The sequence below is a fragment of the Schistocerca serialis genome, chromosome 9 (assembly GCF_023864345.2).
Source record: "Schistocerca serialis cubense isolate TAMUIC-IGC-003099 chromosome 9, iqSchSeri2.2, whole genome shotgun sequence".
In the NCBI taxonomy this organism is placed as follows: Eukaryota; Metazoa; Arthropoda; class Insecta; order Orthoptera; family Acrididae; genus Schistocerca; species Schistocerca serialis.
The window spans coordinates 395,924,893-395,947,956 of record NC_064646.1 but is presented as its reverse complement, the minus strand read 5'-3'; the positions used below and the strand labels follow the sequence as shown (position 1 = coordinate 395,947,956).

General features: G+C 42.7%; 1 protein-coding gene across 1 annotated transcript in view; it reads left to right on the top strand.

Moving 5' to 3' along the window:
* LOC126419652 (uncharacterized) overlaps positions 1–23,064 on the top strand; it is a 626,964-nt gene that overhangs the window by 507,493 nt on the left and 96,407 nt on the right. The window contains exons 3-4 of the mRNA XM_050086841.1: positions 5,991–6,190; positions 6,281–6,327. Of these exons, the coding sequence (XP_049942798.1) occupies positions 5,991–6,190; positions 6,281–6,327 (247 nt within the window). The remainder of the gene's footprint in view (positions 1–5,990; positions 6,191–6,280; positions 6,328–23,064) is intronic.

The window sequence follows — 23,064 nt, the reverse complement described above, 5'->3', positions numbered from 1 at the left end:
TATGTTATGTGTGAAGATCACACGAAGTATTGTGTCTTTTTGAATATATATTTCATTCTAAAATCGTTGTCTTGACATACCATTTCATAAGAATAGTTAGTCTCCCCATCACACTGTTTGTCATTACGCATTATCACATGGAACGTCCGCCTGCTAAGCTGAGTGCTAACGTGCTTGCCTCCCATGCAGCGGGCCTAGTTTCGATTCCCGGCCGCGTTGGAGATTTTCTCCGCTCGTGGACTGGATGTTGTGTTGTCATCATCATTTCATCCTCATCACCGGCGCGCAAGTCGCCCAATGTGGCGTCGGCTGAAATAAGACTCGCACTTGGTGGCCGAACTTTCCCGAGTGGGGCCTCCCGACCAGCAATGCCATACGATCATTTCATTTTTATCACATGGAACAGTCCTAAAATGTATTTAGAAATAACAATCTAGCTTGGCCGCTGCCTGCTTGCCGTCTGCTGTTGTGCTTTCGTGAAATCTGCAACAGTGTTGTCAAGACGCGAGGTGAGTGGAAAGTTTGATTAGGGCCAGATAATTGTTTTACTTCAGTTGCGCATTTAACACGAAAACAAGTTGAATTCAGATCAGTTACAGTTCAGTTCATATTAGGCACTTTTTAATCAAAGTTTGGCAAACGAGTTTAAGTTGGATAACAGTTTGTGGGGACATAGTTTCTGGTAATACGTAGATTTATACAGTGGGAGGTAAAGTTGTGCTAAATTCCATACAGAAACAAAATATACTGAGTAGGGTACAGTGTACTAATAAAGGTTCAGTTACAAATCTGTTGCACAATAAATCACACAGATCTAAAAGCTGTCAACTGAAGAAAATACCTAGAGATAACAATTACGAACTACTTAAATCGGAACAATCACATAGATAACATTGTGGGGAAGGCGACCAGAGACTGTATTTTATTGGCAGAACACTTAGAAGACGCAACAAATCCACTAAAGAAACTGCCTACACTACGCTTGTCCAACCTCTGCTAAAGTATTGTTGTGCGGTATGGGATCCTTACCATATAGGATTGGTCAAGGACATCGAAAAAGTTCAAAGAAGGGCAGCCTTTTTTGTATTATCGCGAAATAGGACAGAGAGAGTGTGACGGATATAATACGCGAGTTGCGGTGCAATCATTAAAACAAAAGCGTTTCTCGTTGCGGCGAGATTTTTTCGCGAAATTTTAATCTCAAACTCTCTCCTTCAAATGCGAAAGAATTTTGGTGATGCCCGCTTACGAAGGGAGAAACGACCAGCGTAATAAAACAGAGAAATGAGAGCTCACACGGAAGGATTTATGCGTACGATTTTCTCGCGCGCTGTTTGACAGTGTAACAGTAGAGAAATGGATCGATAAACCCTCTGTCTGGTACACGAGTGTGATTTTCAGAGTAGTCCTGTAGATACATTTAAATTCTTGTTTCGAGTATGTGGAGAATTGCAAAATGTTGGCAGACCACTTATTCCGCGAGACTACTTCTGGAAGTACTATTCGGAAATAATAGGTGGAGAAACATGAGCGACAATGAAAGTTTGAGCCACGTATGGACGCCTAATGCTCGATAGTGCTCCCGGAGTGCTACTGTACCGCGAAGAATATTTTTATCTTCAAGATTTGAAAGCATAAATGAACAGATCATGAAGCGATAAACAGAGAGATCATATCACATAAATGAACGAAAATTGATGCCTAAAATAGTAATCAGTTATCTAACAACATGGAAAAGATCAATAATGAGACCAAGAAAGAGGTAGCGAAATGCAACGGAAACTAACTAAAGACAAGAGAGGACTGAACAAGAGAATGTAACAGGCAAATGCCTAACTCTTGAAGAAAGAAGAAGACTGGGAGAGCTTTGAGATTTTAAAGAATCAAGAATTTCATTTTTTAGAATTAAAGTATTTAACACTAAAGGTTGAAAAACCTTGTAATTAGCAAAGAGGAAGAATTTTTATTAGCTTTTTGAGGATGCAGAATTTTCGTTTTCAGGATAAATAATTTTTACATTCAAGATAGAAGAATCCAGTGCAGTACGTGGAGCCCACGGTTGTGAAGACAAAAATTTGGCAGATGTAATGATAGGTTAGAGTGGTAAGAAGGAAGCCGAATAAGAAATAGATGAAGTAAGGTGAGTGCTCGTGACGAGCGGATGTCGATTCGGCATAAATTTCGTGTGAATTCTTGACACTGCATCCTCATTGATTTCATCCTCGTCGATCCATTCATTACATTTAAGTAATTTCAATTTATTTTTTATAATTACTTTTCCCCTTGGCTACGACCTGCAAGTGTGGAGAGTGGGTTCATGGTGTTGTGTCCCGTTTGTGTATTTGTGATACCGAGAGAAAGTACAGAGTGAATCCCGGTACCGCCAGATAGCTTACTTCTCTAGGACATCACCAACGTGTTCTCCGTAGTTAACGAACCTATACAATGGATAGAGCATGACTTACAGTGACGCACCTTCACGCCACAGGACATTGCTGAGAAGTCAGGAATTTAACTCAGGATATGGCCACAAAGCGTGACGATTGCTACATATTCTGATCTCGAGGATTCGAAATTTTCTTCACGTTAACTGAAAATCACTGTTTTCGTTATAAACAGTAACAAAAAATAGCAGGTTATAGTAAAATGGGATAAATAATTAATTTGATGTTCTCTGTGCTCTGTGACTTCCACAGAATGAACAAACACATAGAAGCAAAATTATTTTTTTCATTCGAGAGCTGTTTTCATATTCCCGGTAAGCGTGAAATTTCTCTATTACATCAGATTAGTCGTGTGCAATGGACCCCGTCAAGAGGGATCTTTTGAATGTTTAAGGAAATGAAACATAATCTTTTATGTGCGAAATAATCTAAATCATAAATTTTAAGAGTATCTGTGAATATATTCTTCAATGAAGTAAAATGAGATACCTAACATAAATCTCTTTAATTTAGTCTTACGCTCTGGCACATTACCTAGTACGACAAGTAACAGTTAATGGAAGATTGCTGACTACGAGTGTACCCACGAATCTGACTCATTTTTGAACTAATGTGAAGCTGCTGAAGACGTTGAAGACTTTGTAGAGGTTTCCAGAACGAAATTTCATTCTGGAAACATCCGCTAGGCTGTGGCTAAGCCATGTCTCCGCAATATCCTTTCTTCCAGGAGTGCTAGTTCTGCAGGGTTCGCAGGAGAGCTTGTGTAAAGTTTGGAAGGTAGGAGACGAGATACTGGCAGAAGTAAAGTTGTGAGGACGGGGCGTGACTCGTGCTTGGGTAGCTCAGTTGGTAGAGCACTTGCCCGCGAAAGGCAAACGTCCCGAGTTCGAGTCTCGGTCCAGCACACAGTTTTAATCTGCCAGGAAGTTTCATATCGAACATGTTTTGACCTAGCTCTGAATATCAGTAGTGACGTTTACATATTAATAAACTGTGTGCACGCCGTAGTTTGTAGCTAATTTACTTTTTTTGATATAGTTCAATAACTGTTTTCCTGTAAATGGCTCAAATGGCTCTGAGCACTATGGGACTTAACTTCTGAGGCCATCAGTCCCCTAGAACTTAGAACTACTTAAACCTAACTAACGTAAGGACATCCACACACACACACACACACACACACACACACACACACACACACACACACACACACACACACACACACATGCCCTAGGCAGTATTCGAACCTGCGACCGTAGCGGACGCGCGGTTCCAGACTGTAGCACCTAGAACCGCTCGGCCATCCCGGCCGGCTTCCTGTAAATCACCCGTAGCAGTAAAGGCGTTTTGCAAATGTAACTGAACTAAAAGCTTTGATTAATGCTACGGTGCTGGCTCACCATTTCAGGCTGTGACCTAGCAGTACGCCCAAGGAGTTAACATTCAAATTTTCGCATTTCGTTATTTGCATAGACTATTTTTATAACTTTCGGTGTTCCATGAAAAGTACTGATAGATACTGGTAAAGTAAGGGTCTGAGGGCACCTCGGGTGTCGCACCTGGATAGCTCAGCCGATAAGGGCTGAAAGTTATGTGTTTAAGTTTATTTTAGAGAAAGTGGATCTGTAACGTTGAGTGTGCTTTCAATGTCAAATTGTCTGTTAGATGATAAACTTTGGGTTTTCTGTTTTGAATGGTGTGTATACCAGACATTAAAGCTGACAGCTTGCGTAACGCTGTTGGTGACGAAATTGAACTGCAAGAATGCGTGTAGAAATCTAAGCGCGAGGATTCTAAGTAAATCATGTCCTGTTATCACAAAATATGACTATGAACTTTGATGAAAAACTGATTACTTTGAAACTAAACTTGATCCCTGTGAAATTCAATTAATGAAAGAATCTGTTTTTATGCTGTTTGGGGTAGCTGGGTCGCACTGGATAACGTAGTGTAAACTGCTCTCGTAGTTACATCGCGTCTCGATAACACAGCTGCAAAACCTGACTAATGAGATATGCAGAGGAGCAATGCGTTCTCTTAAAACACTGCTGTCATTCTTGGTTCACAACTTTTGATAATGTTTTGAATAAATTGAAAATTAATTGACTCTTGGGATGTGGACAATGACTCTGGGTTGAATGAACTCAATAGCAATCTCATATCATTTGACTTAATAAAATTTAATAAAATCTCAATAACAGATAAGCTTTTCCTGAAATCACGTAACTATAACCCAAGAACTACAAAAATTAAACTTCACATGTATAATCTTTCCGTACACAAAATTCCAAAATTTATTTCTTAATCCTCTTCTCTCACAGTGATAGATAAATCCTAACAAAAAAATTGAAATCGAGAGATTCCTGATCTGGATGTCTGACGAAACAAGAGTATTGCATTATAAAACCGCTGCCGCAAGTAAAACAAACTTCATCATTAGTTGTAATCCATTCTTTACAAGGTGTAAAATCGTACCAATGTAAAAATCAATTCTTTTCCTCTCTACAATAAATCTTCCATTAATACATAATATAGAGGGGAAGTCAAAAAGTGAAGGGACTTTTGAGAAAAGGAATATGTATACTAATGATAGAAATTGAAACACATATTATTTTTCATTATAGTCTCCATTCACTTTCATGCTCTTTTTCCAACGTTTCACAAGTTTTCTTGATTTCGTCGGAAAAAAAGTGTTTTGGTTGCAACTGTAACAAGTTTTGCTACGTTGCTACGTTGTTTTAATTTATTACTTCTTTACTACAATCTCCATTGGCAATACATTTTGCAGACATGTACCACTGAATGCAACTACAAAACTACGTTCTTGGACAACACCTAGTTCACGAGAAATCCGTCCTATACATTGAGATCCGTGAAATACTAGCTTTCCTTAAAACGGAGCGCAAATTACCTAGACTATACCCATCCAGTGTTTGATAATGACAGCACTTACTGTCTTCCAGCAATCTTTAAACGTAAATTCATCTAAACTTTTGTAGGTGGGTGTTTGATTATTTGAAGAATCAGGGATGGGGCTATTGACCCCGCGTAAGTAGAGAGGGCATTTTTATAGTAGCTTCTGTTAAGGTTCCTGCTGCCCATCAGAACATTTGTCAGATTTCACGTATTTGTAAAATTATTTGCCAGTATGCTGCTTTGTTTGGTGTGTTTGTCAAAAATAGATTGCGTCTGACGTGTTTGAAAGAAATTTTGGCTGACAGGCAATTTGACTAACAAGTTTGATCGTTTCCGGAAGCGTTTGTCAAACAGTACCCAGTTGCTTGCCGAAATATTGCCTGTATCTTTGAATTACCTGACAATTGGAACAGATACGAAGATTGAAAATACTTTGCGCCTCGATACACAGGACGTGACAGCTTCTTCAAAAATCAGGCTGTATTAGACGTCTACGAGCTTGTTTGACAAACCTGTCGAATGGAAAGAGCGAATTTGACGAACATGTCTGATCGGCTGCTGGCGTCTTTAGAGTAGCATGTTTGTGGTTTTGTGACATACTGAACTTAGCTTCTGGACGTGTGTTGGCAGGCTATGGGCACATCGCGCCCAAGACGCACTGGGGGAAGGTGGTGACCATCTTCTACGCGATCCTGGGCATCCCGCTGATGCTGCTGTGCCTATCCAACATCGGCGACATCATGGCGCACTCGTTCCGCTTCCTGTACTGGCGCGTCTGCTGCTACGCGTGCACGCGCCGGCCGCGCGCCGCCCGCCTGCCGCCCCCACTGGTGCTGGCGCCGTCCGCGCTGCTGCCCCCGGGCCCTGGGGGCGGGCCCGCCCCCGCAGGCATGCTGCTGCCGGCGCCTCCGGGCCACCAGTTCCGGCGCGCCAGGAGCATGAGGACCACCACGCGATCCCTTCAGTCGTGAGTAAACACCAGCCCACTGCGCCAGATGTCTGACTAAAGTCCCCTGCTCCATTTTTATCTACGCCAACACCTGTACTGCGCAAGCCACCTTACGGTGTGTGACAGAGGATACTTTGTGTATCATGTAAAGATACCGTTGTCCGTAACCTTCCCAGCGAGCTGCATATCAGCACGTGTTATCTGACGAGCCATAACCTTCTAGATCAGAGGTTCCCAAACTTTTCAACTGTGCAGACCACGTGTTTTGTGAAAATGCTTAGAGGACCAGTAACTAAATATACAAGTAGAAATTATAAATGTGTGTGTGTGTGTGTGTGTGTGTGTGTGTGTGTGTGTGCGTGTGTGTGTGTATTTGAGTGTATGTGTGTGTGCATGAGTGTATAAGTAGGCCTAATTAGTAATCAATACTGTACGAGAAGGACTGAAAAATATTTATATCCTTTTATAAAGACCATTTTTATTACGTTCACTTAGCTGCCACAACTAGATGAAAACTCAAAATCAAGTGGTCAGCGTTAAAAGGAACACAGTGTTATTTTTTATATTGTTTGTCGCCCGCGAGAGAATCTATGTCTGGATTAAAACTGGTACATTTAGTCTCAAATTGCTATCTGCGTTCAAACTATTCCAGTACATATTTTTCCGAAAAATATGCTTTGAAAGGATCGTTCACATATTTTGTCGAAAAGCCCATCGAGTGTCTCAGTGAGCAGTAATTCAGCTATACATATTCACGGGGACTGAGCAAAAAGGTGTACTCACACTCGAGAGAACTGGGTTCGATTTTCGGGCCATGCATCCAGATATCGATTTCCTGCGGTCACTCAGGTCTTTTCATGCAAATGGCGGGATGGTTGCTTCCTTCCCTTCCAGTAGTAAGAGATCCAAGTAAAGCTATGTGTCTCATAATCTTAGCCGTCGACGGGACGTAAAACACCAACCATTCTTCCTGTTTCAGGATATTAAATGAGCAAAATTCAAGCGAGCTATTCATGTGTATAACTGTATCCGAGAAACTACTAGCTCGACATATTAGACCGAGCGAGGTAGCGTAGTGGTTAGCACAATGAACTGGCATTCGGGAGGACGACTGTTGAAACCATCCTGATTTAGATTTTCCATGATTTCCCTATATCGGTCTGTAATGACCTCGTTGTCGACTGGACGTTAAGCACTAATCTGCTCCTTCGACAAATTACACTACAGACCATTAAAATTGTTACACCACGAAGATGACGTGCTACGGACGCGAAATTTAACCGACAGGAAGAAATGCTGTCATATGCGAATGATTAGCTTTTCAGAGCATTCACACAAGGCTGGCGCCGGTGGCGACACCTACAACGTGCTGACATGAGGAAAGTTTCCAACCGATTTCTCATACACAACCAACAGTTGACCGGCGTTGCCTGGTGAAACGTTGTTGTGATGCCTCGTGTAAGGACGAGAAATGCGTACCATCACGTTTCCGACTTTGATAAAGGTCGGATTGTAGCCTATCGCGATTGCGGTTTATCGTATCGCGACAATGCTGCTCGCGTTCGTCGAGATCCAATGATTGTCAGCAGAATATGGAATCGGTAGGTTCGGGAGGGTAATACGGAACGCCGTGCTGGATCCCAACGGCCTCGTATCACTAGCAGTCTAGATGGCAGGCATCTTATCCACATGGCTGTAACGGATCGTGCAGCCACGTCTCGATCCCTGAGTCAACAGATGGGGACGTTTGCAAGACAACAACCATCTGCACGAACAGTTCTACGACGTTTTCAGCAGCATGGACTATCAGCTCGGAGACCATGGCTGCGGTTACCCTTGACGCTGCATCACAGACAGGAGCGCCTGCGATGGTGTACTCAACGGCGAACCTGGGTGCACGAATGGCAAAACATCATTTTTTCGGAGGAATCCAGGTTCTGTTTACAGCATCATGATGATCGCATCCGGGTTTGGCGACATCGTGGTGAACGCACATGGGAAGCGCGTATTCGTCATCGCCATACTGGCGTATCACCCGGCGTGATGGTATGGAGTGCCATTGGTTACACGTGTCGGTCACCTCTTGTTCGCATTGACGGCACTTTGAACAGTGGACGTTACATTTCAGATATGTTACGACCCGTGGCTCTACCCTTCATTCAATCCCTGTGAAACCCTACATTTCAGCAGGATAATGCACGACTGCATGTTGCAGGTCCTGTACCGGCCTTTCTGGATACAGAAAATGTTCGACTGCTGCCCTGGCCAGCACATTCTCCAGATCTCTCACCAACTGAAAACGTCTGTTCAATGGTGGCCGAGCAACTGGCTCGTCACAATACGCTTGTCAGTACTCTTGATGAACTGTGATATCGTGTTGGAGCTGCATGGGCAGCTGTACCTGTACACGCCATCCAAGCTCTGTTTGACTCAATGCCCAGGTGTATCAAGGCCGTTATTACGGCCAGAGGTGGTTGTTCTGGGTACTGATTTCTCAGGGTCTATGCACCCAAACTGGCTGAAAATGTAATCGCATATCAGTTCTAGTATAATATATTTGTCCAATGAATACCTATTTATCATCTGCATTTCTTCTTGGTGTAGCAATTTTAATGGCCATTAGTGTAGATCTGATTGTGGCACATTGCGTGTTTACGCCATGAGTGCCAGACCTGCAGTGCATTCCATATGACAGTGCACTTCTAGCCGCCTGGTGGCACATGATATTGGACATTTTCAACATTTAAGATAAATTAGTGCCACACATTTCAACTCTTTTTTCATTCTGTACTCGCTGACCTTGACAACTGACGAGTGAAACCCCTGAAACTCCTAATAATGTTTATCTTATCTTGGACTCTCGGTCACCACTCACGGCCCACTGCCATACTCCCCACACCCCATAAGTGGGCCACGGTCCATGGTACGGGAACCGCTGGTGTAGAACTTTCTGTAGCCTCCCACCTTTTCCGGCGTACAGGGTAACCGCAAGACACGATCAGTTTCTTTGGTAATAAAAATATGGCGTCCATTTACTTCTTTTATTCATATTCAAACTACAAAAAACACATCAAACTGTTTCAGATTCATCTCGTCGATGATACTGACAAATTTTAAAGTTCATCCACGCAAAAAAAAAAAAAAAAAAAAAAAAAAAAAAAAAAATGCCACGGATCATTCGGCATTCCTATTCCGAAGAAATGTTTCCATCAGTGCGCTACTGAACAATTCACAATGGCCTCGCGTGCTTCGTAGTTGGAACCAGGGACAGTAGACTATACGGCAGTGATCGCGAGGTGTATGCGCAGAAGCAAGCCGCGTCGCTGACGTCATAGTGATCCGAACCAGCGCTCAGTTGCTCGCATTTGCTGAAACATATTCTGTTATAACTGGGTTTACGAGCGAAAACAAGGTTGTTTAAGACAGCGTGAATTTTTATTGGTGACCGGCGATTGAGTCCAGAGTTACGCCATAATTATCAGTCTACTGACGTATTTTTTAGATTAAATTTTTAAATGAAAAAGAATGGTTTGCTTCGCGGTGGGCAGTTGTACTAACCACAGCAGACAACAAAGAGATTAAGTTTCATATAATTTCCAAAACCAATGCGAAGAAATGAAAATGAATAAATGCGTGTAAACGTGCAGATTTGTTTTGAGTTGAGAATGCTCATGTACGCTCAGTACATTTCAACCTTTCGAATTGTGAAAAGGATTTGGAAAGTGAGCTGTTAATGTTGTTGTTGTTGTCTTCAGTCCAGAGACTGGTTTGTTGCAGCTCTCCATGCTACCCTATCCTGTGCAAGCTTCTTCATCTCGAAGTACCTACTGCCGCCTACATCCTTCTGAATCTGCGTAGTGTATTCATCTCTTGGTCCCCCTCTACGATTTTTACCTTCCACGCTGCCCTCCAATACTAAAATGGTGATCCCTTGATGCCTCAGAATATGTCCTACCAACCGATCCCTTCTTCTAGTCAAGTTGTGCCACAAACTTATCTTCTCCCCAATTCTATTCAAACCTCCTCATTAGTTACGTGATCTATCCACCTAATCGTCAGCATTCTTCTGCAGCATCACATTTCGAAAGCCTCTATTCTCTTCTTGCCTAAACTATTTATCGTCCATGTTTCACTTCACTCCATGGAAACATTTTCAGAAAAGACTTCCTGACACTTAAATCTATACTCTATGTTAACAAATCTCTCTTCTTCAGAAACGCTTTCCTCGCCATTGTCAGTCTACATTTTATATATCTCTCTACTTCTACCATCATCAGTTATTTTGCTCCCCAAATAGCAAAACTCCTTTACTACTTTAAGTGTCTCATTTCCTAATCTAATTCCCTCAGCATCATCTGATTTAATTCGACTACATTCCATTATCAAAGTTTTGCTTTTATTGATGCTCATCTTATATCCTATTTGCAAGACACTGTCCATTCCGTCCAACCGCTCTTCCAGGTCCTTTGCTGTCTCTGACAGAATTATAATGTCATCGGCGAACCTCAACGTTTTTATTTCTTCACCATGGATTTTAATACCCACTCCGAATTTTTCTTTTGTTTCCTTCACTGCTTGCTCAATATACAGATTGAATAACGTCGGGGACAGGCTACAACCCTGTCTCACTCCCTTCCCAACCACTGCTTCCCTTTCCTGCCCCTCGACTCTTATAACTGCCATCTGGTTTGTGTACAAATTGCCCCTGTATTTTACCTTGCCGCCTTCAGAATTTGAAAGAGAGTATTCCAGTCAACATTGTCAAAAGCTTTCTCTAAGTCTACAAATGCTAGAAACTTAGGTTTACCTTTTCTTAATCTACAGGGCTATTACAAATGATTGAAGCGATTTCATAAATTCACTGTAGCTCCATTCATTGACATATGGTCACGACACACTACAGATACGTAGAAAAACTCATAAAGTTTTGTTCGGCTGAAGCCGCACTTCAGGTTTCTGCGCTCGAGAGCGCAGTGAGACAAAATGGCGACAGGAGCCGAGAAAGCGTATGTCGTGCTTGAAATGCACTCACATCAGTCAGGCATAACAGTGCAACGACACTTCAGGACGAAGTTCAACAAAGATCCATCAACCGCTAACTCCATTCGGCGATGGTATGCGCAGTTTAAAGCTTCTGGATGCCTCTGTAAGGGGAAATCAACGGGTCGGCCTGCAGTGAGCGAAGAAACGGTTGAACGCGTGGGGGCAAGTTTCACGCGTAGCCCGCGGAAGTCGACGAATAAAGCAAGCAGGGAGCTAAACGTACCACAGCCGACGGTTTGGAAAATCTTACGGAAAAGGCTAAAGCAGAAGCCTTACCGTTTACAATTGCTACAAGCCTTGACACCCGATGACAAAGTCAAACGCTTTGAATTTTCGGCGCGGTTGCAACAGCTCATGGAAGAGGATGCGTTCAGTGCGAAACTTGTTTTCAGTGATGAAGCAACATTTTTTCTTAATGGTGAAGTGAACAGACACAATGTGCGAATCTGGGCGGTAGAGAATCCTCACGCATTCGTGCAGCAAATTCGCAATTCACCAAAAGTTAACGTGTTTTGTGCAATCTCACAGTTTAAAGTTTACGGCCCCTTTTTCTTCTGCGAAAAAAACGTTACAGGACACGTGTATCTGGACATGCTGGAAAATTGGCTCATGCCACAACTGGAGACCGACAGCGCCGACTTCATCTTTCAACAGGATGGTGCTCCACCGCACTTCCATCATGATGTTCGGCATTTCTTAAACAGGAGATTGGAAAACCGATGGATCGGTCGTGGTGGAGATCATGATCAGCAATTCATGTCATGGCCTCCACGCTCTCCCGACTTAACCCCATGCGATATCTTTCTGTGGGTTATGTGAAAGATTCAGTGTTTAAACCTCCTCTACCAAGAAACGTGCCAAAACTGCGAGCTCGCATCAACGATGCTTTCGAACTCATTGGTGGGGACATGCTGCGCCAAGTGTGAGAGGAACTTGATTATCAGCTTGATGTCTGCCGAATCACCATAGGGGCACATATCGAACACTTGTGAATGCCTAAAAAAATTTTTTTAGTTTTTGTATGTGTGTGCAAAGCATTGTGAAAATATCTCAAATAATAAAGTTATTGTAGAGCTGTGAAATCGCTTCAATCATTTGCAATAACCCTGTATTTCCTAAGATGAGTCGTAGTGTCATTATTGCCTCACATGTTCCAACATTTCTACGGAATCCAAATTGATCTTTCCCAAGGTCGACTTCTACAAGTTTTTCCATTCGTCTGTAAAGAATTCGTATCAGTATTTTGCAGCCGTAACTTATTAAACTAATAGTTCGGGAATTTTCACACCTGTCAGCAACTGCTTTATTTGGGATTAAAATTATTATATTCTTCTTGAAGTCTGAGGGTATTTCGCCTGTCTTATACATCTTGTTCACCAGATGGTAGAGTTTTGACAGGGCTGGCTCTCCCAAGGCTATCAGTAGTTGTAATGGAATGTTGTCTACTCCTGTGGCCTTCTTTCGACTCAGGTCTTTCAGCTCTGTGTCAAACTTGGCACGCAGTATCATATCTCCCATTTCATCTTCATCTATGTCGTCTTCCATTTCCATAATATTGCCCTCCAGTACATCGCTCTTGTATAGACCCTCTATGTACTCCTTCCACTTTTCTGCTTTCCCGCTTTTGTTTATAACTGGTTTTCCACCTGAGCTCTTGATAGTCATACAAGTAGTTCTCTTTTCTCCAAAAGTCTCTCTAATTTTGCTGTAGGCAGCATCTCTCTTACCCCTAGTGATATATACCTCTACTTCCTTACATTTGTCATCTAACCATCCCTGTTTAGCCTTTTTGCACTTCCTGTCGATCTCATTTTTTAGACGTTTGCATTCCTTTTCGTCTGCTTCAGTTACTGCATTTTTATATTTTCACCTTTCGTCCATTAAATTCATTGTCTCTTCTGTTACCCAAATATTTCTACTAGCCCTCGTCTTTTTACCTACTTGATCCTCTGATGCCTTCACTATTTAATCTCTCAAAACTACCCATTTTTCTTCTTCTGTATTTCTTTCCCCTGTTCTTGTCAATCGTTCCCTAATTCCCTCTCTGAAACTCTCTACAACCTTTGGTTCTTTCAATTTATCCAGGCCCCATCTCCTTAAATTCTTATCTTTTTCAGTTATCAGTTTCTTCAGTTTTAGTCTACAGTTAATTACCAATAAATTGTTGTCAGAGTCCACATCTGCCCCTGGGACTGTCTACTATTTAAAGCATGGTTTCTAAACCTCTGTCTTGCCATTATATAATTCTATCTCTAACCTTCCAGTGTCTCCAGTCCTCTTCCACGTATACAACCTTCTTTCATGATTCTTAAACCAAGTGTTAGCTATGATTAAGTTATGCTCTGCAAAATTTTACCAGGCGGATGCCTATTCCATATTCACCTGCTACTTTTGCTTCTCTTCCTTTTCCTACTATCGAATTGCAGTCCCTCATTACTATTAAATTTTCGTCTCCTCTCACTATCTGAATGATTTCTTTTATCTCATCATACATTTCTTCAATCTCTTCGTGATCTGCGGAGCTAGTGGGCATATAAACTTGTACTACTGTGCTAGGCGTGGGCTTCGAGTCTATCTTGGCCACAATAATGCGTTCACTATGCTGTTTGTAGTAGCTTAACCGCATTCCTATTTTTTTTATTCATTATTAAACCTTCTCCTGTATTACCCCTATTTCATTTTGTATTTATAACCCTGTATTCTCCTGACCAAAAGTCTTCTTCCTCCTGCCACCGAACTTCACTAATTCCCACTATATCTAACTTTAACCTATCCATTTCCCTTTCTAAATTTTCTAACCTACCTGCCCGATTAAGGGATCTGACATTCCACGCTCCGATCCGTAGAACCCCAGTTTTGTTTCTCCTGATAAGGAGGTCCTCCTGAGTAGTCCCTGCCCGGAGATCCGAATGGGGGACTATTTTAGCTCGGGAATATTTTACCCACCATCATTTAACCATACAGTAAAGCTGCATGCCCTCAGGAAAAATTACGACTGTAGTTTCCCCTTGCTTTCAGCCGTTCGCAGTACCAGCACAGCAAGGCCGCTTTGGTTAATGTTACAAGGCCAGATCAGTCAATCATCCAGACTGTTTCTCCTGCAACTGCTGAAAAGGCTACTGCCCCTCTTCAGGAACCACATGTTTGTCTGGCCTCTCAACAGATACCCCTCTGTTGTGGTTGCACCTACGGCACGGCTAGCTGTGTCGCTGAGGCGCGCTAGCCTCCCCACCACCGGCAAGGTCCGTGGTTCATGGACTGTTGAATATCACTTCGAAACGCAAGATGAAGACTGATGCTGATCCATTTCTAAATCTACCATCTTTCGGCGAGTTGCTGATTTAGTGCGTAGTAATGAGCGAAATAATGAGAAACATTCAAACATAAAAACGAAGCTACCGCCTTACCAACTATCGAAGAGATTACCTCTAGACAAAACGTTAACCGTGAAAGCAAACACTGCTGTAAATGCGACAGTGCGTACTTGTTCCAAAAACTATGGAAACTGAAATGAAAGTCCTTTGGCGAAACAGTGCGGATTTACAGGATCATCTCTCTGGATGTAGGGCTGAGTTACATGAAATTAAAATACGTTCAAAAACTTATTCCATGCTCTTTTTCTGACTGTCAACAAGAAGTACCAACCGGTCATCTGAATATTTTGCAATGGCTGCCACTTTACGTTGCCTGTCTTATAAAGCATTATCTTTTGTCAGAGATATCTTGAAATGAATGTAACTCCATCTTTTGATGGAGTATGGGACTACGGCTGTTCAATGTTCAATAAAAATAATACCAGTCGCCGTTGTATAGGTTTATTTATAAGCAACCAGTTTCGACTTTACAGCCGGCCGCGGTGGTCTCGCGGTTCTAGGCGCTCAGTCCGGAACTGCGCGACTGCTACGGTCGCAGGTTCGAATCCTGCCTCGGGCATGGATGTGTGTGATGTCCTTAGGTTAGTTAGGTTTAATTAGTTCTAAGTTCTAGGGGACTGATGACCTAAGATGTCAAGTCCCATAGTGGTCAGAACCATTTTTTTCGACTTTACACTACGTTATCTTCAGGCCAAAACTGCTCCAATCCAGTAACCTTCGTGTTACAAATTTAGCAGTGCCTTTAACTGGTCTCGTAATACCTATTATGGGCATACGTGTCCGTTGGACAACATTCAGCAACAGTCACTCCATACATTCAAACCCGAGGGCCAAAGATGACCTCACAACCTGTTCCATATCCCCGTAAGACCCTGTAGTCTAGAAAACCTGTGCTGCAGTCATACCAGCGTATGAGTGACCCGTGAGTGCACCGCGTGCATTTAAGCTTCAGTGCAGTGCGACGTGCCAGGAGGGTTAACGGTGACACCACAGCTCACAGCGTGGCTGAGTGTGACCCCATCGTGTATTCCAGTAGCCGTGGTTGGTGCTCGACGAAACACGTCAGTGCGGGAGACTACAGAATGTTCTAGAAGGAAGACTTCCCAGCCAGCGCCTGCTACTACATAGCTCGCTAGCGTCGATGTCAGTCACGGTATCCTTACAACCAGTATCTTTTCTCCCTTTCCCTGTTCCAGTCACATATTGTTCGCGGGAAGAGTGATTTCTGGTGAGCTTTCTTCAGGGCCCGAATCTCTTTGATTTTATCTTCATCGTCTTTTCGCGAGATATATGTACGAGGTAGCAATATCTTGGTTGACTCTTCTTAAGAACGCACGCTTTCGGAACTTGAACAGTGGATCATATCGTAATGGTGAACACCTCTCTTGCAGGTCCTGCCACTGGAGTTAGCTGAGCCTGTGCATGACGCTTTCGAGCTTACTGAATCAACCTGTAACGAAGCGTGCTGCTCTTCCGTAGATATTCTCTATTCCCACTATCATTTCTATCTGGCACGGATCTCAGACTGACGAGCAGTATACGGATGTTGGTCGAAAGAGTGTTTTGAAGATATTTTCTTTGTTCATGGACTACATTTCCTGAGAATGCTTCCAATGACTCTCAGTGTGGCATCTGCCTTAACCGTGACTAATTTTATGAGGTCGTTCCATTCCAGATTTCTCCGTACGCATACTCCTAGTTATTCTACGGAAGTAATTTCTTCGTGTGGTTGTTGTGCAATTGCGTAGTCATACCGTATATGGTTTTCTTGTGCGTGTATTCGCAATGCGCTACGTTTGCTTCTGTTAAGGATCAGTTTCCACTCCCTGCACCAACCGGTGATCCTCAGCCGATATTCCTGCATTTCGAATCATCTTCGAAAAGCCTCATGGAACTTGTCTAATAGGTTATTTGTATATGTGGTGAAAAGTAATGCTGCTATAACACTCCTTAGGGACACGCCCAAAGTTACTTCCACGTCTGAAGGATTCTCACCGCCGAGAATGACATACTGTGTTCTTTTTGATAGAAACTTTTCAGTCAAGTCACACAGTGGTCTGATATTTTCTTGATTAGGCGGCAATGCGGAACCGAAGTCAAGAAACACGGCATCTACTTGGGCGCTGGTATCTGCTGCCTTCTCCGTCTTGTAGACGAACAGAGCGAGCTGGGTTTCACACACTCGTTGTTTCTTTCCCCCAGTCTATTAGCTCTTCTTTTCTTTATTTGTTTTCAGTTTTCTTCCGGCTTCGCTTCAGTCAGGTATGGATCGAGCTACTCCAACAGTGTCTTTCTCTGAGCTATTTTTGGGAGTAATATTCTCTCAAGCGTTTTCCTTGACACAATATTTTTTCTCCAGTCTCGCCAATTTTCGACTTGTGTTCTCCTGGGAAATGATGCTCATTTCTAAGTTTCTTCTTGAAAAGGTCATATTCCAGGACGTTTTCATTCTTGTTCTGTTTCAGTCTCAGTGAGCCTCGGTTTTTTTAGCAGAAAATAAATAATTATTCGCTTAGTCAGTTTTTTCGAGCGTATTTATAGAACGCAATGCCCATTTTGTGTTTGGCGTCTCTCACCTATTCTACAAACAACTACAGTTCATAATAAAGCCGACTTCTGAACGCACCATTCCCTCTCTTATTGGGCCAGAGATGTCCATTAATGTTTGTCTTTCTGTAGTTCTAGGTTTCCCTGCAGTAGGAAAATTTTGAATATACCTTCAATATACCGTTCGTGGCTTTTAGCTACTCGTCCAGGCTCTATCAAATATGAGACATTCCACTGCGTACTAGGGGACTTCAAAAAGCAAGTTACACTTTATTATGGCAGACCAAGGAGCTTTCATTGAATGCTACACTGACTTCAAAGTGACACAGATACATGACACTAGTTTTCAGCACAGTCGCCAAGTCTCTGCAGACAACAGTTGGCACGTTCTACGAGTCGTTCATTTCCTCGACGGTAGAAATCCTCTCCTTGGTCACGGAGCCACTCGAGAACCGCTGTGTGAACGTCCTCATTGTCGGAAAATCTACGACTGCTCCAAATGACTAGAATTCACGATTGCCTGGACATTATCGCCTTGGTTGCTGTCTGTGGCTTGCTTCTGGATCAGCATCATCGTTTTCTGTGCAGCACTGGTCAAATTGTAACACCATTTCACTCCCGCTGGATGCGACGTTGTATATTATCTATATACCGACAGAATGTCGCGGGGAATCTGTGTGCAATGTAGACGTTTTGCCCGCAAATATTATACTGCCCCATGTACTTCGACTTTGGAGTGCGTTTCCAGCTGCTGCGCCGTTTCACTCCCGGACTGCGATGCACCTGTTAATCGCTCCACAGAAGAATTGTGTCTGCAGACTATCAAGAAACATGTATTCTCTTCTGACAGTGCGCCACTCTTGTTGCGCAATGGTCATAGCGTGGATATTGTGTAAGATACCTGCGGCAGTCTTCTCATGCAATGTTCCTGGTCAAATTGTAACCTCCCTTGCTGTGTTCTTAAACACCGTGCAGCCGGTCATTAACGGCTAGCCATTGGCCAGCTGGCTCTGCCTCTCGGGGGGCAGTAGTTTTCAAACAGCCAGCAATTTGTGTGAGATATTCTCGAAGTTCATGCAGCGTTAATTCAGGGTAAAATCTCGAGCTTTAGGCGATTTCCTCCATCATTTTCTTCAGGACCAACTGACTGACAAAACTGCTGATGTGATGGCCTTTTGTATCCCAAAAAATGGTTCAAATGGCTCTGAGCACTATGGGACTTAACTGCTGAGCTCATCAGTCCCCTAGAACTTAGAACTACTTAAACCTAACTAACCTAAGGACATCACACACACCCATGCCCGAGGCAGGATTCGAACCTGCGACCTGAGCAGTCACGCGGTTCCAGACTGTAGCGCCTAGAACCGCTCGGCCACCCCGGCCGGCTTTGTATCCCAAAGACGGCTTATGATTGGTCGGTAATTATGTCAAGCTGTCGCAGATGATTTCACCGTCTGCGATGGTGGCGCCACCGCTCCCGCCGTTGCGTAAACATTGCGACGAATGTCTCTGGCTTTGGGTCATATGAAGCCACCACAGCGGCAGTTTTGACAGTCAGTAGCTCCTTATGAAGACGATGGAGGAAATAGTGGAAAACTCGAGGTTTTTCCCTCAGCTGACCCAGCACGCAGTCCGCCGAGAATGTTTTATACAACAGAGCTGTCGCGAAAGACTTTGTTCACAGCCAGGAATTTAATACAGTCCCGACAGTGGAAAGCAATCAACATCGCACTTGCAGACGATCCAAGTTAATTAGGAGACTGATGAGAATGGCCAAGGGATACAACTAAATTAAAACAGGTTAAAGTTTAATGATAGGATATATTATCGTAGAATTTACAAACATGTAACCGAGAGACTAGACCTGAAATTTTAAACATAACTCAGAACTCTATGACAATGCAACATTAACTCTCTTTCTTGTCGATCTGTTCTGTAGGTGTGGTGATGGTGGTGGTGAATATGTTTGGTAGCACCTGACGTGCATGTGGATGGGCACACTTGAGCAGCGAGAGGAAAGAAGATGAGACAGATAGTGAGAGAGGAGAGTATGAGATGGACAGAGACAGGGGGAAACGTACATGGTCAGAGAAAGAGAGAGGAGGCGATGGACAGAGAGAGAGAGAGAGAGAGGAGGTGATGAACACAGGGAGGGGGAGGAGATGGACATGGATTGGGGAAGGAGGAGACTGAGAAAGAGAAAGAGAGATAGAGAGAGAGAGAGAGGAGTAGGAGATGGGCAGACAGAGGGGGAGGAACAGATAGTCAGAGAGAGGGGGAAGGAGGCGGTGGACAAAGAGAGGAGAAGAAAGAGTGTGAGACAAGACGAGATAGACAGAGAGAGAGAGGGCAGAGGAGGAGATGGACAGAAATAGGAGGAGGAACAGATAGTCAGAAAGAGGGGGCAGGGGGAGATGGGCAGACAAATGAAGAAGAGACAATGAACAAAGAGATTGGGAGGGGGAGATGGATGGAGAGAGGAGGGGAAGGGCAGATGCACAGAATATCTGTTGGGGTTAGGAAACTCTATGGGGCTAGGAGAAACTATTTTATAATTTTTAGTCCGATTTAAAAACATGGTATATTACAAATTTATTTATGCTTAAGTAATTATATATGTTTTTTAATCTTGTGTGTGTGAAATTTTTCAATGGATTTTAAACATATTGATGAGACTGTAAGCTGGACAAGCGTTAAATTTCAGATTTATTTCCTTTCGTGTACTTAAATTCGATGTCTTCAACTGTCCTGTGTAAATAAATTCATCATGTGCTTTCATGGCGTCTTTCTTACTTCGTAATATTTTCATTTCGGTCTGCTGTTTATACATTAATTTATCCTTACGCAATTGCTTATCAGAGCTATTTTCAAGTTTGCAATACTGAATTCGTGCGTTCGTGACTGAAGCTTCTACACTGAAAGCTAAAAGTACTCGTACAACGTCATCTACAAAACGATGGCCGTTCAGATACGTCCAAAAAAAGGTGCTCTTCCTTCATTTTCCATTTATTCTAGACCTGATATGAATTGGTTTGGACTCTGCTTATCCGACTCGTGTTTCGATTCCGAATATTTCACTATTCTTATGAAGTTTGTTTGAGGGCAATACCGCTCACTATGTATTATTCAGTATGTTATCATAGTTTGAGTCACTTTCTTATTTCACTAGGACTGTTAGTACTGATTTTGTTAAAGGTAAACAAAGCCTTCTCAAAATCTGTCAGTCTCAGATATCGCGATAATTAATACACATTGCTCTGTTCTGTAATTTCTACAATTTCTTCCACGAGATGCAAATGACTCAATTCTAAATGTAGCTTTTTCTTTAGCATGAATAAAATTTAATTTTTTTCTATGTAGATGATGATAATTTTAGTAAATAGAAAAACATGTCAGTTTTTGCATACTTTACGAATGGAATGGTTTTGGTACTTACAACTTGAAAGTAGGTCATATTCTCGAAATTACTACTTGCTAAAAAAAAAAATGAGGTAGTTACTACCCTGCGTTACTATCCGCTTGACAGATTAGAAAGTGTGAAACAGAAAATTTGAATATACAGCATGTTGACGATAGTGGATGAGAAGAGATAAAACTTTAGCACAAGTACCAAAGAACTGCATAAGGTCATCAGTCCTTGTGTTCTATGTTTAGTTGCAAAAAACTTAACAGCACCAGTGAGACAAGCAATACTTAAAATTGGCAGCGGGTAGGAGGGATTAGCACTGCCTGCAATTCGGTTGTAATAATCCGCTGCTGCTTGAGTCTGCATCGAGTACAAGATACCCGCCACGTCACGGTTCCATGCAGCAGCTGCCAGTTGCAACGCGTTGCTCCACACTGAACACTCGCAAGCGGTGCTTAACGAGCTGGCCACCGACTCGTTTTAAGTGCATTTCGCATGCGATTGCTTAACACAATGAAAGAACTGGCTAATGTACGTAACGCTTCGATGACCACGCGCTTTGTATTTAGTGCAGTTTGCTCATTAGAGCTTTTACCTGCAGCTGAACGCTATGTTGAGCTTTCATATGAGTTTCTGTTGCGGTCTTTAACGTATAACGCAAGCTCGCGTGTAACAATGTGTAGCACATTTCATTAAATTTGCAAAACCAGGAAAATACATCTTGTTCCGAAAATGTTTAGAATCTGGTTTGTGCGAGTAATTGTTGTACGTACTCTTGTGCATCACCACGCGCACTCTGCAAAGCACTGTGGAGTGCATGGGATAGGCGACTTAGCACTGTACCACATGTTACGGATTTTTTCCTGTTCCAACCACGTATGCGACGAGGGAACAGGTAGCCGCCGTCGGCCCTGCCATCAGTCAATTCTTGTCTTCACTGTCCCTATGAGTGCGAGTCGTAGGACGCTGAAGTGTATTATTCCAGATTCTTTACTTACAAGGGGAGGCCGCCAATTGTGAAATTCAGATTCGATTCATACTGCGCATAATAAAAGCTCATGGCCAGAGGTGTAATGTGGCAAAGCACCAAGATGCACTTCTCAGCCGTTGTCGAGAAAATCGACAGTTAAAAGAAACCGTTGCGGTGAAATACTCTCTACGAGGAATAACTTTTTAACAGCGTCGTGGCGCAGCGGTAAGCGCTTGGGTTCGTAATCCGAAGGTCGCCGGATCGAGTCTCGCGCCATGCAATTTTTTTTATTATTAGTTTTTTGTAATTCAAATATATATATATATATATATATATATATATATATATATATATATATATATATATATATATATATGTATTGCTTATGCATGTTGGCGAAGGCGGATCGCTCTCCAATTGTACCGCCTCCATTTTTCCGTTTTTTTAACAGGGTGTACCAAAGCTCTCCCGTCCGCACTGATTTTCGACGATGTTATAAGTTGCGCTAGGGATCGCATCTACCTTCTTTCGAAGTTAGCAGGCAACTACGCTGTTATGCGGCGGCCCATTCAACATCTGTCCTTCAAGTGTAACGGAGTTTATATTTCATACCTGCCACAGCGAATTTGTGTTCGTGGGGGCTCTATTCTAATTCGAACGTTTGACTTACGCTATACGTATTCGTTTCGGAATATCGTTTCTACGTCTTCCGTTAACTATACGTGGTTAACATTATGAAGACAATTAATAACATTTGTGAAATACAACTTTGTTTGCGGAAAACATAATGATGCGCCAGTTTTTCCACGACAAACGACATTCAACAACTTATTATATGCATAATTGTTGCAACTGATTGCCGGGAATTATATATATATATATATATATATATATATATATATATATATATATATATATGTGTGTGTGTGTGTGTTACTAACCAGAGCGCTTACCGCTGCGCCACGACGCTGTGGAAAACAATTAATCGTAGAGAGTATTTCACTGCAACAGTTTCTTTTAACTGTCGATTTTCTTGACAACGGCTGAGAAGTGCATCTTGGTGCTTTGCCACATTACACCTCTGGCCATGAGCTTTTATTATGCGCAGTATGAATCGAATCTGAATTTCACAATTGGCGGCCTCCCCTTGTTAGTACTGCTTCTTGAAACTTTGTAAGTAGGCCTTCGCGGTATAAATGGCGTCTAACTTTACTCGTCTGCTAGATCGTCTTTTTCAGCATTTTCCTTGACGCTCTTCCTCGAGACGTGACCACTCGTGCTGGCCTTCTTTGAATACGTTCAGTACCAGTAAGACCCCCCTCTCCCCCGCCCCTCCCTCGATTCTTTAAGGAATCGAACTCGCGGACAAATGCTCTACCAGCTGAGCTACCCAAGCACGTCATCACAGCTTTATT